This window comes from Toxorhynchites rutilus, chromosome 3, assembly GCF_029784135.1.
Source record: "Toxorhynchites rutilus septentrionalis strain SRP chromosome 3, ASM2978413v1, whole genome shotgun sequence".
Lineage (NCBI taxonomy): Eukaryota > Metazoa > Arthropoda > Insecta > Diptera > Culicidae > Toxorhynchites > Toxorhynchites rutilus.
Genome location: NC_073746.1, coordinates 89,585,003 through 89,602,032, shown reverse-complemented (window position 1 = coordinate 89,602,032; position 17,030 = coordinate 89,585,003). Strand labels below are relative to the sequence as shown.

At 39.7% G+C, this 17,030-nt stretch overlaps 1 protein-coding gene across 2 annotated transcripts in view; it reads left to right on the top strand.

Moving 5' to 3' along the window:
- The window catches only part of LOC129777142 (1-phosphatidylinositol 4,5-bisphosphate phosphodiesterase classes I and II), a 339,666-nt gene that overhangs the window by 309,764 nt on the left and 12,872 nt on the right, over nt 1–17,030 (top strand). Inside the window, exons 14-17 of one of the 2 annotated variants that reach the window (XM_055783222.1) lie at nt 3,224–3,394; nt 3,451–3,967; nt 4,125–4,852; nt 4,914–5,023. In XM_055783222.1, the coding sequence (XP_055639197.1) occupies nt 3,224–3,394; nt 3,451–3,967; nt 4,125–4,852; nt 4,914–5,023 (1,526 nt within the window). Of the gene's footprint in view, nt 1–3,223; nt 3,395–3,450; nt 3,968–4,106; nt 4,853–4,913; nt 5,024–17,030 lie in introns of both variants that reach the window. The other variant, XM_055783221.1, reaches the window with a different exon arrangement.

Below are 17,030 nucleotides of genomic sequence, written 5' to 3'. Positions count from 1 at the left end.
CTTTCTATTGACAAAAACGTTGGTCGAATCTTCGTGAGTAACAGCATTGAGAGTGAAACAACTTTTGTTATTGTGAAAAAAATGGAAAAAATCCGAGTTTTGTGTATTGATGGCAAAGCTGCATGAATTGGGCTTCGAATTGCTTTCGCATCCACCGTATTCTCCAGACCTGACCCCCAGCGACTATTTTCTGTTCGCAGACCTGAAGAGAATGCACGCTGGCAAGAAATTTAAGACCGATGATGAAGTGATTACCGAAACTGAGGCCTATTTCCGAAAACCCGAAAGAGTACTATAAAAATGGTATCGAAAAGTTGCAAGATCGCTATAATCGCTGTATCGCCCTCGAAGGCAATTATGTTGAACAATAAAATTGAATTTTGCAAAAAAAAAGTTTTACCGTGTTACCTTACAAACTTTTCAGCCGAACTATTATATGCAGTGACAGTGACAAATTGCAGCTCTGTTTGTTGACGAATGATATGAACTCAGATTTAGAAAAAAATCGCGCATTTCAAGATATTCCATTTTGAGGATTTATTTTCACGTTTACTCGTAACCGAGTAACTCTCAACATCTAAATCCGGCTTAATGCTACGATATACAACTTCGACAGAGACATCATATCATTTTTAGCGAATATTAAATATATTGGGTTGGTGAAAACGAAATGTCGTATATTGTTAATATATGGCACCACTTAAACATATCTTGTGTTGTACTTATCGCATCGGGTCATACTATACGGCTATTTAAAGACGACAATCTGTGCTACAAGTGTCGTTCTGACAGAGTTGTGATTGTCCTTTTCAGTCTCAAGTTATAGCGCGTCAAAGATGGAGTCCACCAAGCAAGAAATTCGCCATATTTTACGTTTTTACTACCTGCGAGCTAAAACTGCAACGAAGGCGGCCGAAAAAATTCGTGTAGTTTATGGACCCGATACTGTAACGATTCGCACAGCACAGCGTTGGTTTGATCGATTTCGTTCTGGTGTAGTGGCTGTCGAAGATACACCCCGTACTGGTAGGCCAATCGTCGTGGAAACCGATCAAATCGTTGAAATCATCCAAGTAGACCGGCATGTTAGCACTCGCTCGATTGGCCAAGAACTGGGTACAGACCATAAAACCGTTTGGAACCATTTGCAGAAGATTGGATTCCAAAACAAGCTGGGCGTATGGGTGCCACACGAGTTGATGCAAAAAAATCTTTTAGATCGAATCAACGCCTGCGATGCACTGCTGAAACGGAACGAACTCGAACCATTTTTGAAGAAGATGGTGACTGGTGATGAAAAGTGGATCACGTACGACAACTTAAAGCGAAAAAAGTCGTGGTCGAAGCGCGGTGAGCCGGCCCAAACCATCTCCAAGCCCGGATTGACGGCCTGTAAGATTTTGCTATGTGTTTGGTGGGATTGGAAGGGAATCATCCACTATGAGCTGCTCAACTATGGCCAGACCCTCAACTCGGTTCTCTACTGTGATCAGCTTGACCGTCTGAAGCAGGCGATTGACCAGAAGCGGCCAGAAATGATCAATAGAAATGGTGTTGTTTTCCACCAGGACAACGCTCGGCCTCACACATCTTTGATGACCCGCCAGAAGCTACGGGAGCTCGGATGGGATGTCCTATTGCACCCACCGTATAGTCCGGACCTGGCTCCAAGTGATTATCATCTCTTCCGGTCCATGCAAAACGCTCTTGGTGATACCAAGTTGGCCTCAAAAGAGGCTTGCGAAAACTGGCTGTCTGAGTTTGTTGCAAATAAGGAGGGGGGTTTTATATGGGGGGATAATGAAGTTGCCTTCTAAGTGGCAACAAGTTTGCGAACAGAACGCCGCATATTTGACTTAAATTGGATAATTTTATGTATGTTAAATAAAGCGTCAAATTTCGATCAGAAATACGACATTTCTTTTTCCCCAACCCTATATTTATACAGCCATTCCATGCCAAACCGATATGGTGGTTCTCGGTTTTCGTGAAAAGGTGTAGTTTTGTTCTTTGTCGCAAAACATCAAACCCGTATTTTTATATATTTTTTTATTAGGGTGCCCATTTCCACTGCATCACACAGAGAAACTTTATTTCTGCTTCGCGCGAAGGACAAAAAAAACAAAACAAACAAACTGCAGCGCACCAAGCGGTTCCCATTGTAATCATGTGGACAAACCGAAATCAGTGAATCGGACAAACTATGATCAGAATTGAGGTCATCAAGATTCATTAATTATATGATTTAGATGTATAAATCGGATACAAATAGTGTGCAAGCATGATATTTACAATAGTTGTAAGTGTTTTAATCCAGAAAAGGTCTGAATACATACCAAATAATCATCTGTTGATTGATTCAAAGTTCTCTCAAATGAGGGGCGCATTGACACCAATAGAAGGTAGATTTTATAAACCTTTAAAACATGAGAATCCCTAAAAATATTTTATAAAACTACTGTAAAGCGTGAAAAAGACAATTTTATTTATATGTTTTGAAACATTTGAATACCTGATTTGACACAGGTGCGCTGAACTAGAACATTCAAACAGTGAACAAACCAAGCTTATATTCTAGACTAAACAAATCAACATCATTTACCATTACCAAAAGTTAGTCGTGATCGTATTGAAAAAACTAATGACGTAAAATGACAGCAAGTTTCAGCTGAATAAAAATATTAAATTAAAAAATTCTTCGAAAATTCTTAATAATTGGTGAAATACCTCATCTCTAAAGTGATGACTACTTGGAAAGCATGGAATGCGTTATCGAGTATGCATTTTAAAATTTTATGTTTATTGTAAAATTATTGTTTCAGCATTACATTTCATTATTGTCCATTGATCGACTTGTTCGGCTTGAGTTCCAGACCATTTTGAAATTTTTAAATTCAGAAATAGTTTACAAATCAGTTCGAATTTGACTGATCAGACCCTGTTTCAGGTTTTATAGGAAACGAAAAAAAAGAAGTTTTTCCAGTAATCTAAAGGCTAGTATTGCAATTGTATAATAATCGCGAAAACTTCTTTATACGTTATTCCCAAGTATTGATGGTTTTGAGAGAAATAAATAAAATATATTTGGAAAAAAAAAATTGGTGAGATTAATGTTCTATTTTAAACATGAATATCGTTTTATGTTTTTATACAAATTCTTTTATCCCATTATACACAAAATCCCGCTTATAAATAGATAATAAAAGCTATATTTCCATTCTAGCTTTTTTGGAACGCTGGCTGCCAGCTAGTGGCACTAAACTATCAGACCCTGGATCTCGCCATGCAACTCAATCTGGGTCTGTTCGAGTACAATCATCGCTGCGGGTTCATACTAAAGCCGGAGTTCATGCGCAGGAAAGATCGTCGACTGGATCCGTTCGCCGAGAGCACCGTAATTCACGATCATCTCGACCGCCATACTTTCCCTATACAATCCTTTTTTTTCAGGTCGACGGTATCATCGCCGGTACGGTCATAGTGACGGTCCTGGCGGGTCAATTCCTGACCGACAAGAAAGTGGGCACGTACGTTGAGGTGGACATGTTTGGTCTGCCGGCGGATACGGTGAGGAAAAAATTTCGAACGAAAATCGTTCGTGACAACGGGATAAATCCAATTTACGGCGAGGAGCCGTTCGTGTTTAAGAAGGTGGTGCTACCCGAGTTGGCTAGTATTAGGATAGCGGCGTACGAGGAGGGTGGAAAGTTGATCGGACACAGGGTACTGCCGGTGATTGGGCTCTGTCCCGGTTTCAGACATTTAACGCTGCGAACGGAAGTGGGACAACCCGTCCCACTGGCGACGCTCTTTTTGTCCATCGTGGTTAAGGACTACGTTCCGGATGGTCTTTCGGAGCTGGCGGAAGCCCTGGCAAACCCGATTAAGTATCAGAGTGAACTGGAGAAACGATCAGAACAGCTGGCGGTACTTCAGGAGGATATGGAACCAGCCGAAGAAGATTCGTGTAAGACTCCAAATATTTTCCTTCTATTATGTTAAGTAGTTCTATCGTACCGGATTGATACCAGTAAGACTTTCCTAGTGGTAACTTTATGTTGTTATCGGTGTCTTTTATCGTCTTCTACTTTTATACCAACTTGCAGTTGTAATTGTTTCTCTAGGCCCCAAAAAGGATACAATTAAGGTTAGTGACAATGCGACCGGAAGCCCAAAACATCGGGTCAGCATGCAGACAGCCTCCGCATTAATCACGGCTGCATCGGCGTCCACCGACAATGACCATGAGCGGGAAACACCGCTGGAAGTGATCTCCAAAGTAGTGGCCCTACCAGTTGCACAATCATCCATAGATCAAACTAGTCCGCTGTTAATCAAACAGGCCACCATCCAGCAGCAACATCATCTGGCGCAGCAGGAGAAACACTACCAGCAGTCACAGATGACGACCGAACAGGCAGACGCGAACAAGGTGATAGCCGAGCCACTGGAGAAGATTTTCGAAGACAAACAGGTGCGCAAAAAGCGAGACGCTTTGGAGAAGGAACTAAAGACGCTCAGGAAGAATCACGATAAGGAGAAAATCAAAGTGACGTCCCAGAAGAGTGGTGACCTTAGCGATGGTATCAAGAAGAGCAAATTTGGCATGAGTAACAAGTTGGTGAAACGATTCAGCAGCAAGAATATGGCCGATATGAGTATCCGAATTCCCCCTTGTCCGACCGATGCGGACACCGATGATAGCAGTGTACACGTGGAGAAGTTGAAACAAATTTGTCGCGAGCATGCGAGCAGCTATCGGGACATTGTGGAGAAGTACCACGAGGTGATATACAATTTAGTGGAGGATTTACTGAAACAATCACAGGAAAATCAAATGAAACAGTTAAAGGTGGGTATTTGGTTGGTTTTTATTAGGTAATGATCAAACTTTGATCGAGGAAGGTTTTCAGATACAACTGGAACGAGAAACCAGTGAAGTGATGCGACAGCTGCAGCTATCCAGGAAGAACGAAGTGAAGCAGCTCGCGCAGGTGCACAAGGATAAAGACGAATTGGAAAGGTAAATATATTCTATTTGGTTAAGCCGTAGATATGTTCTAATGAACATTTACCATGCCATTAGAAAACAAAATTACGAGCGCTGCACATGTCATTCATTTTGAAAATCATTCCATCAAATATTGATTCTCTGATTCTTCTGATTCCCATAGCACAGGGAATTAAAGAAGAAAAAATCATCGATAGCTGCTGAATATGTTCAAGTAGGGGGTTCCGTTCGCACGGGTCAATGCCAAATTTTTTTTTCAGCTGTATGGATGAATCGATCTTCATTCGACCGTGGACCGATCTCTATCGCTGATGATTGTTGCGTGGACGTAGTTATTTTATAACAACACAAAGATGGTCAATTTGGGGCCCTGAGAATTGAACCGACGGTCGATCGCTTAGTAAGCGTACGCGTAACCAATGTGGCTACGAAGACCCCTTGTTTTTGATATTGTGAAATATCTTCTACTCCAAACTATGAAGAAAACAGTCCGTATTGTCCGCAGTATCTATCGTCAATGGTATAATTAGCAGTTTCAATAAAATTGCCACTTTGTTCAAAATTGTTACCGATAGGTCGTTTTCCGCTAGAAGTTTCGTTCAAACCGGTAGCAAAATAGAAACGGGAGTGGTCAAGGAGGGCACAGTGTTTGTGTTGTCAGTGAAAATATGCTAGCGCTCGAGGATCATTCGTCTCGGAGTTTATATACAGATTTGTGTGGTTTCGATCGCCTGTTATCAAAGCAATTGTTAAGCTACTGAAACAAGTTTTCGGGCCAATAATTAACAATCATTTAACTCTTGGATATTTTGTGTTTCGAATGAAGTGATTATCATACCACTTCGTTCAGTTGGCAATGAGGTATGAATGTTCAAAACCTTGCACTCCAAGTGTAACGCTCTCGTTTTTGAAACGACGTCGTCCTACGTCAAAATCGGGGAATATTTCTGAAACAGGAGTTCGACATCGCACATGTTCCATTGGATAGACAGCGTTGAGTTGGTAAGGTGAGTGTTTTTGAAGCTCCGCTGTTTGTGTGATGCTGAGGTTTAGTGGTAACGGTGGACTTGTTGATCATACCATCGATACTTCTGAGGGTCCCTGGTGTTGCGAGATTGCCAGTTGTGTTTCTACATTTCTCTTTTTCAACAATTTTCGTCGGGAGGGAGTTTTCAAATTTGGTAGTTCGGGAAGAGCCGTCAGGTGCCAGGGGTGATCTCTAGTTCCGGTTGGTTTGAAACGCTCCAGCTACCTGACGTTACGTTCGCCATACGTTCTTGCTTGTTGGAAGAGTTACGGATCTCGGCGCTCCGATGCTCCACCGACGGACAAGGACCCCGCTTCCGGCGGAAGTGAGAGTGCCGTGGAGAAAGTGGAAAATACTTGTGGAGCTTCAGGGACTGGAAAGCTACGATGTTGGCATTATATTGACCATTTGTTGAGTCCGGCGGCATAATATTTCGCCCCGAAATTCTCGACGATCGTCCGAGGGAAGTTTGGATTCACAGGCGCCATGATATGGTCCCCCATTCCGGTTCCAACTCAGCAATCCGCGCATCCTTCTCGGCGATTAGTTTGAATTTCGCATTCATTGTCGTTATGAGGGCATCGATGTTCTTGTTACATTTCACAACTTGATTTTGGAGGTGTTTAAGTTGTTGGTCCTTCTTCATAGTATCGTTGCTCTTTGTGACTACGACAGCGGTGGTCTTGGTTCGATGGGAAAGACCATACATTATTCTAGCAACGGAAGAGCTGGTGCCGTGATCAAGCATAGCTGTCCAACTATGCATGGTTAACGTGAGCGCCAATTGGGTATTTCAATTAAATTAAAATATGAAAATATAAATTATTTATTTACAATGATTCTACATTCCATTGAGAGATTAGATCTAATTCACAATTTTTCGCTAACAAACCCGATCCATGGCTGCGGTTCTCCAAATCCCGGCTGCGCTGATTCTTACCAAGTCCTGCTCCACCTGGTCCAACCACCTCGCTCGCTCGGCTCCTTTCCTTCTTGTTTTTACCGGATTCGATGCGAACACCATCTTTGCAGGGCTGCAACATGCTCTGCCCATCGCACTCGTCCAGCCATGGCGACATTCTGGATGCTGGGTTCGCCGTAGAGTAGCGCCAGTTCGTTTTTCTGTTCACCACCGTATATTGTTCTGAGCACTCGGCGTTCGAAAACACCAAACGCTTCTGAGTCCTCTTCAAGCATCGTCCATGCTTCGTGCCCATAGAGAACAAACGGTCGAATTAGGTTTTTTTTATCCCGTTTATTTATTTATTAGGCTCATTAGCATTTTAGCTGTATCAGAGCCGGGTTTTAATCGTGTACATGTACATATGTTTATGTTTCTATAAACTGTAAATTACACAGTAGTTAGTAGTAGCCATTTAGGCGTTGAGTTTTCTTTTCCATTACATTATGGTAAATTACACAGTAGTAGCCATTTGGGCGTAAGGGTATTCTTTCTGTTCTTCCATTGTTCAGCAGACCGGACAGCGGAGACAGTTGATATTGATCATTGTTAGGTTTTTTATAGAACAGCAGCTCGATGTTTCTTGCAGAGCAGAGCAGTTGTATGGATGAATCGATCTAATTTCGACCGTGGATCGATCTCCATCGCTGATGATGTTTGCGTGGACGTAGTTATTCTATAACAACACAAAGATGGTCAATTGAGGGCCCTGAGTTTGAACTCACGACTGATCGCTTAGTAAGCGAACGCGTAACCAAGTGGCTACGAAGACCCCCGAATTGGGGATTTGTACATGGTACACTTCGTACGGGGTCGGAGTCTGTGGGACATCAAGGGTTTGCGGAACCAGTAGTAGGCACGACTTCCATTGACTATGCTGCCGTTCTACGCATAGTGGTCCCATGTTTCAAAATCAACAACTGAGAAAAGCGCAATCAAAGGTTTCTAGCATATTTGTCTACCAGAAGCTTTAAGCATTTCTGTTTGGCAATACACCGGGTTTTTTATAAGCAGTAAATTATTGTCTAATGAATTGTGAAGAGTTCCCCTCACTTGAATCAATCAAGCTTGATTACGATTTAAAAATACATGGTGGGACAGTTATGCCTAGAATAACAACATGGGACAATCGAACTTGATGTTGTTTTTTTGAAATACTGGGATCAAACAATACGTTTTTTATGTTTTTCCGAAAGATTGTGCATAAAAATCGTTTGTATAAAGTTTCATCGTTTTATAAGGAAAGGAGTGATCTGCAACACCTTTGCAGAATATAAATCTCATTGTTGTTAGGCATTCGCTAACTGGTTCTAACTGGTTTACTGGATCTGTTTTTTTGACGTAGGACTACGTCTAACCGGAAGATATAGGGGGTGAAATGGAAATCTAGGCACTGAACAAGTAGGAAAAAATGCAAGATTTGGAACGCTTATAACTCGAGCATTTCTCAATAGATCGCAAAGGTTTTTGCATCAATTGATAGGAAATATATCTACGCATCTATCATAACGAATAACATTTCATTTTTCTTGAGATAAATAATTGAATAATTGTGAAATATCAAGCATTCTCCAAATACACTATGTGCCCATTTTTGATTGGTCCATTTTGTGCTCCTCAAATCGTACCGACCAAAACGGGCAACCAGAGCAGCAGCGAAATAGAATGAAGCACGATTGGAAAGGAAAAAGAAAAAAATGAACGAAACATCGGTCGCAGTCTCACACATGCGTAATTCTCGAGCCAGCCAGTCAGCTTAAAAATCCCCGCTCCGCTGCCGTAACGATCATTCTCATCCGAACCGTACACCACATCGTTTCGCATCACCTCACATCAACAAACCAACACAAGCAGCCATGGTTGGATATGGCAAAGGAGGAAAAGTGAAGGGAAAGGCAAAATCCCGCTCGAACCTTGATCTGGAGTTCCCGCTCGTGTTGATCTGGAGTTCCCCGCAAGGGTAGCTAGGCCGAGCGCGTTAGTACCAGTGTACCAGTCCACCTAGCCGGCGTTATATAGCTTCGGCCGCCGAAGTGATCGAGTTAGCTGGCAAAGCTGCTCGCGACGATAAGAAAACCTGCATTCGGAACAGAACACATTCGGTTCGGTGGACATCAAGATAACAACAGGCAGTTGCAGCGAGTGGCGAGTGGCAAACGCAATCGCAAAACGGCATCAGGTAGCAGAAGAAAAAAGTTTGTTCTTTATACAAACAGCTTTGGCGGCAAATCCAGAACAAGGCGGCATCGAGGGCGTTCGAAATGGTTTTTTTCAAAACCACGAGTACTAAGTTTTCTAAATTGGAACCATTCCATAAAACAAGGCGCTTTTCAGGGCCATTAAACCTTCCAAAAAAGAGTTTAGGAAATAAAGTTCAATGCTTTCTAAAACATTATCCAAAATAATAATAAAACACAAATTGATGTTTTCATAATTTGTTTGCCAGGATCTGATGAGTATGTGAATTTGGCAGTTGTTCTGAGCTTATTGATAGTTGGGGACTTTCCTGATTATTTAATTTTCACCAATTGTTTCCAGATTTAAAGTACAGTAATCTACAATTAGTTCGACATTTAGCTAATTGGACGGACATGTAATGCGACTTATTTAGTTGGACATTTTTGTAAACATAGAGATCCAAATTATGACCCCACATTGAAAGTCGACACTGTACCACTGTCATCGCAAATGTTCAATTACAGGTTAAAATTACCTCCAATCCGGCACTGAGTGGTGGTAATGCGACGTGCCATTGAATGTAATTCACTGTAAAATATGTCACAAGCTGGATGGGAAGAAATTTTCCAACTGTGAAAGCTGTGGCGAGTGGCAAATACAATCGCTAAACAGAAAGGTTTAGCCGAACAAGATGGGGATATCGAGTGATAACAAAACAATAAACTCTTTAGACTTTTTGTGATCCTGAAAAGGACCTTTTTTAGCCTGTATGTGAATCCAACGAGCGAACAAATCGTAATGAATGTATTTTTTTGCCATCGCTCCCTTTTAACGCTCATTCGTTCGTCTCGTTGGACCCGCCCCTTTGGCTGAGTCTGCCGATTTGTCTCTATCCTGTGAGTGTGTACCGCTAGAGTATAAAACACGCGGACCCCAAAAAAATATCTTATTTTCTTTCAAACCGTAAACCCGTGTGGTTGTACGGCATCGGCATCGTGTACTCAACAAAGGAGGAAAAGAGAAGGGAAAGGCAAAATCCCGCTCGAACCGTGGTGGTCTGCAATTTCCCGTAGGTGTATCCGTCTATTGCACCGGAAAAGGTAGCTAGGTCGAGCGCGTTAGTACCTGTGTACCAGTCCACCTAGCCGGCGTTATATAGTTTCGGCCGCCGGAGTGATCGAGTTAGCTGGCAAAGCTGCTCGCGACGATAAGAAAACCTGCATTCGGAACATAACACATTCGGAACATAACACATTCGGTTCGGCGGACATCAAGACAACAGGCAGTTGCAGCGAGTGGCGAGTGGCAAACGCAATCGCAAAACGGCATCAGGTAGCAGAAGAAAAAAGTTTGTTCTTTATACAAACTGCTTTGGTGGCAAATCCAGAACAAGGCGGCATCGAGGGCGTTCGAAATGGTTTTTTTCAAAACCACGAGTACTAAGTTTTCTAAATTGGAACCATTCCATAAAACAAGGCGCTTTTCAGAGCCATTAAACCTTCCAAAAAAGAGTTTAGGAAATAAAGTTCAATGCTTTCTAAAACATTATCCGAAATAATAATAAAACACAAATTGATGTTTTCATAATTTGTTTGCCAGGATTTGATGAGTATGTGAATTTGGCAGTTGTTCTGAGCTTATTGATAGTTGGGGACTTTCCTAATTATTCAATTTTCACCAATTCTTAAATTGTTTCCAGATTGAAAGCACAGTAATCTACAATTAGTTCGACATTTAGCTAATTGGACGGACATGTTATGTGACTTATTTAGTTGGACATTTTTGTAAACATAGAGATCCAAATTATGATCCCACATTGAAAGTCGACACTGTACCACTGTCATCGCAAATGTTCAATTACAGGTTAAAATTACCTCCAATCCGACACTGAGTAGTGGTAATGCGACGTGTCATTGAATGTAATTTACTGTAAAATATATCACAAGCTGGATGGGAAGAAATTTTCCAACTGTGAAAGCTGTGGCGAGTGACAACAAATCGCTAAACAGGAAGGTTTAGCCGAACAAGATGGGAATATCGAGTGATAACAAAAACACAACACCAAAGGTTCTTTTCAGAACCATCAACATATTCATAAAGAGTAAACAGTAAACTAATCCATTTTTCAGGTAGATAGGTAGGTATTCACGTAGGTGAAGAAAATAAAACAATATATTTAAAATATATATTTAACAAAAGCTGTCCCCTTTGTATAGTCCTACGTCACTCCGGTTATGTCCCCGACATTACCCACCCGTCTTTTTTTGTTTGAGAATTAGTTCGTTCTTCCATACCAGGAATGAATACATTAGCTCTGCTGAAAGCGTGACATAAAATTCTTGTACTTGAACCGATTAATTTATTATGAACCTACAAAAAATACATGATGGGACAGTTATGTCTAGAATATCAACATGCCGTTCGGCGGTCAACGATTCGATAACACTGAAGAAATTCGTGACGCAGTTACATCGTACTTCAAAAAGTTGGACGCTAGCTCTTCGCGCTCGGAATAGAAAAACTCGTGCATGAAAAATGCCTCGAACGTTACGGCGATTATGTAGAAAAATAGGAAATAAAACGTAGATTACGAAAATCACCTTGTTTTCTGTCCTAACTTTATTTTTCCGCGATTTCTGAGGCACTGAAACTTATTTTTTGAACGACCCTCGTGCAATGTGATATTTTTTATTTAGCCTGTATTGGTTTGGAAATATTAGGCGATTTGCTTAGGGGTCTAAATTCCCCCCATTTCCCCTACATAGCTTTTCTAGAATATTTGAGAGATTACTGTAGCATATGTGATAATCTATTTTTCGTTCACGATCCTTCAATTAGCGTGATAGGGGAAAACGACGACTTCGACTTCAAATCGTTATAGAACATCACTCCAACTATTCATGAACCATTCTATCGTATCTGTTGATCATTTTATGAGTAGAACTCGAATTTGATAGAATACAAAAATTGATGTTTTTGAGTGAAATTAATAGGAGTGCGGGTGATATCGACACCCTGTCGGGGTAAAACCGACACCTCTAGAGAAAACAATATAACCTTGATACAATAATTTCATAGTATCAAGAGACTATCTATATACAGTAGAACCCCGATTATCCGCGAAATAGTCTGGCTACAAACGAGGTGTGTACACGAAATAAAGATAATTCAGCATGAACACTATGTTCTATCGATACAGTAAGCATTGAACTATCCATCTGCAAGGTCGTGTGCACCAGTGGTCAGATAATATGAAAGCTATGACCAAAACAAAAGAGCAAGCGCCTACATCTCACTGACAAATTTTGGGAAGCTCTATAGAATTACTATGGAACTTGCTTTCGCGGATAATCGGGGTTCCACTGTACTATGTAGACACTTTAAGAGGGTAGAGGGGGATGGTTGTAAATTATATGTAATTGGATTGCTCAGATTTTGAGTAATAAAAAAGCAAACCAATTCACGTATTTTAACTGCAAGAAAAAGCTGTTCACTAGTGGGTGATTAAACCCAAAGCTCTCGCCGCTGACATAGTTGGATTCTGGTCTAAAAATCTCAGCCAATATTTATGTTTTACGTATTGAAAGAATAATGTTTCACTTTTTTTCTGGTCAATACAGAAACCAGGCGGTTTTCAGGATCAAGCAGATGAAGGACTAATTTCCGCTCCTGGTCCGGGAGATTCATCGCTTGGTAACTGTGCGCGGGTTCATCGATGATACAAGCGATGATGATCGATGATACAAGCATTTGATGATTCGTTCGTTAGTTTCTGCCGTCGCTTTACTTTCGTTTCCAGATCCGATTGTGTACTAAGCCTCGGAGCTCCAGATCGAATCGCTTTGCGATAAATTTGTGTCGCTCTCAGAAAAGAAATGAATCGCAGGGCAAAAAAATTCTACAACTAGTAGAACAAGTGAAGTGTGATGAAAATGTAACTTTTCGATGTGCAGTGGGCATTGATAATATACGCAGGTGCGCACCTAATAGTTGTCGTGTAATAACTTTTAAAAGAAAAGGGATTAGGGTTCAGTTTGCTTACCAAAAAGAAACTAAATATAACCTTCGAAACGCAATCTATAAATACTTCAAGTTTTGCTTGTCTAATATTTATTATAATACGAATTGTCAAATGCGAACTTGTAGTGTGTAGGCATCATCTAAGAGGGGATGGGTTGTTGATTACATGCTGGTGAGGCTGATTTGTTGTAAATTTCGAAAAGGCATACGATGCATCCTCATGAAGATCTTGTCCCTCTAGTTTTGTAACTGGACTCATGCTGGACTTTGATGGCGTCCGCAAAAACACCAAATCTTTGGAAAAATCGTTATGTTCAATGGTCTGCAATGGATGATCAGTTCCTCAGACTGCTCACTCTCGACTAGAGATGAAACGGATATCTGGTAACTATCCAGTATCCGACCGGATTCCAGATATTTGAAAAAAATCATTAATTCCTCATTAACACAAAACAATTTTTTTTTAATCAAATTGAACGTTTTGTTTATTGGTTGTATATTTGAAATATAGTTTGTATGTATGAAACATTCCCAAAAGTTATCGTAGCCTCGCGTGTTAGATTTAATACAGTTTCGTCTTTTTGGTTTCGTTTTATTTGATTGGTGGTGAAGTAAGTGTATCCTCTCTCTGATTATCATCCCTAAAGACAGTTCCAAGTTTTGTAATCTTGAATGAAAATAATTTTTCGATGTTCTTTGTTTATTTGAAATTGTAGTACAGGTCGGACTCGATTATCCAAGATTCCATTGTGAAGTCATGGAAAATGTTGATATCCCGTTTTCGGTTGTGAAAGAACGCATACTTTCGATTCTGCAGAAATTGATTGACTAGGAAAATACCTGCAAAATGTAGAAAAAATTCTCTATGCAAAATTTCAGCTCAATCGGACTTTATTTACTAATGTCGCACAGCCGTCAAAGTTTCAGTTTTTTAGAAACCGTAAAATACCTAAAGCTTGTGTAATATGTACCTAATAAAACTATGATATCTGATTAATCATAGTAATTTTTTTTTCTCGTAAAAGAAAATTGCCAAATTCTCATACTTTTAAGGGGGTATACTACCCGCTTAAATTTGGAAATTCCAACGTATATAAATCTACTGCGGATAATCGGAACTAGTTGTATGGAAGAACCCCTTCTCCAGCCCTCTCCTTTACCTAACTACATTCAATTTTGTTCAAATAATCATATTTCTAAAGTATATTAACAAATTAACAAAATTTTTGATAACAAAAAAATCAAAACCAAAATGCTCCGGATAATCGAGTCTAAAATTTGGGATAATCGAGTTTCCGGGTAATTGCGTCCGACCTGTATTTACTCTTTCTCGACTAGTATTAAAATTATTGGTATTTATTTAAAGAAACAGATATAATTGAATAAAGAAACTCCAGAAAATATGTATTCTTCGCCTTCACTCAGTTTTTAGAGTCATTTCATTTCAAAACAAAATTATTGATTATCGGTCTGGGAGACCGTTTGCGTGAGTAAAATAAGATTAAAGACATAATGGTTCTTAAAATGAATGACGTTCTGTTGGGAGAAGTAGTGGATACAATCTGGAACGTAACGTTATTTGATTGTGTGAAATATTCTTTCGGATTTATATTAGAATCTCATTTATTTTCTTGAATAACTGTATTTTAAAAAAGAAACATTCTATGCGAAAACTGTGCATAGTTGATGCACCAGACTTTTTTTTATTCGATGTTTTCTTCTTTACGTTAGCCGTGTGGTTCTGATTTTTGTCGTTAAAATTTACCAGCTGGTGGTTTTATAATTTCCTTTAATGTTGCTAAAACAAACTACTGTGCCACAAGCATTTACAAAACTTGACATATTTTATCGCATATACAATTAGCCATATTACAAATCCCTGCTCATAAAAAAATGTTTGTACGATATGCATCACAATATACAGACATTTGCTGCATTTGCCCCTAAAACGCTTGCTGTCGGTATGATAATTGTTCAAATGAGTGCAATCACGGGAAAATTATCGCTTGGCGATCCTTCTCTGTCTCATCCGCACACAAATCCGATCGATTAAGGCGTCGTGCCCAAATTACGTAATGCTAAAAATGCTGAAGGCTGAACTGGAAAACTGTTAACGCTTGAGCAGGGTACATAAAATTACTATATAGCTAATGCTGAGGATAAGGACAGAACAGGATTTTTTCATTCTAAACAATTTTATCGAGTATGGTTCTATTTAAATTTCTATTTGATAGTCAAACTTTATTCGTCCAACAATTTGATGGTTCAGCAGATGGTTCTAAAATTTATTGTTATGTTCGCTGGAATATCAGATTTGATGTATTCTTGTCATATATTACACAAAAAAGTAAGATAAAATCTTCTGCTGTCCGAATTTATCTGAGTGAACTCAGGTGTTTCAGTGTGTTTTGTTTAATTTAACAATCAATAGCAAAAACTAGTTCAAAGCACAGGAAAATAGGATTTCGGTCGTAGTTGAATCTTTTTAGGTTATTTTTAAAGTCGGATTTCAGTGAGAGCGGGCGAATGCAGTATTTTGGGTTCGAGCTTTAATATTTCCTGAACTGATTTGATCCCTTCTTTTTGCTTTGAAATGTGCATTTCCAATCCATTTGAAAAATATACTTCAAAAGGAAACTAATTTCCCCGACAGTATGAATGCACTTTTCGAATTTATATTCTCTGTACTTTAGTAGGAAAAGGATAAACGATGTTATTTATTTATTATAACGCTATATGAATAAAATAGGTGAGATGGGGAAAATATCATCAACCTAAAGCCATTATTGCAACGTTATTTTGAAAAATCTGTTAATTTTGTATGAAACTCTAAAAAAATACAGTCTAAAAAATATGTAGAAATACAGATTATTATGTAGATATTGTAACTCTGTTCGAGATGCATCTATCGGTGCTTGCTTACTGACTGCTGTTAAATCCATTAAAACACGTGATTTATCTTGGCTCAGGAAACACACCTCATTCGGTCTCAGAATCGAAACTAGCTGCTAAAGCATATAGGGGCCTGTGAATTTATTTAGGAATAAAAATTGAATTTCTTTACGTAACGATCACGGCTAACCCCCCTCCCCCACCCCCCTATGTCACATTAAGTAACGAAATCTTGACCCGCCTCCTCCCTCCCCTACTCGCGTTACGTAATTTGTGCACGACGCCTAAGAGTGAATCATTGGCCGACAGAGCTGCTGTACGTTCAACCCACGAGAAAGAATGAATTTGTCTACCACATGTTGGGATTCGTTCACTCACTGAGTGGTATCGTATGATGCGAGACCAACACATTGATTGAAGAAGCTGTTTTCAAATACTGAAAAAAAAGACGGGTGGGTAATGTCGGGGACATAACCGGAGTGACGTAGGACTATACAAAGGGGACAGCTTTTGTTAAATATATATTTTAAATATATTGTTTTATTTTCTTCACCTACGTGAATACCTACCTATCTACCTGAAAAATGGATTAGTTTACTGTTTACTCTTTATGAATATGTTGATGGTTCTGAAAAGAACCTTTGGTGTTGTGTTTTTGTTATCACTCGATATTCCCATCTTGTTCGGCTAAACCTTCCTGTTTAGCGATTTGTTGTCACTCGCCACAGCTTTCACAGTTGGAAAATTTCTTCCCATCCAGCTTGTGATATATTTTACAGTAAATTACATTCAATGACACGTCGCATTACCACTACTCAGTGTCGGATTGGAGGTAATTTTAACCTGTAATTGAACATTTGCGATGACAGTGGTACAGTGTCGACTTTCAATGTGGGGTCATAATTTGGATCTCTATGTTTACAAAAATGTCCAACTAAATA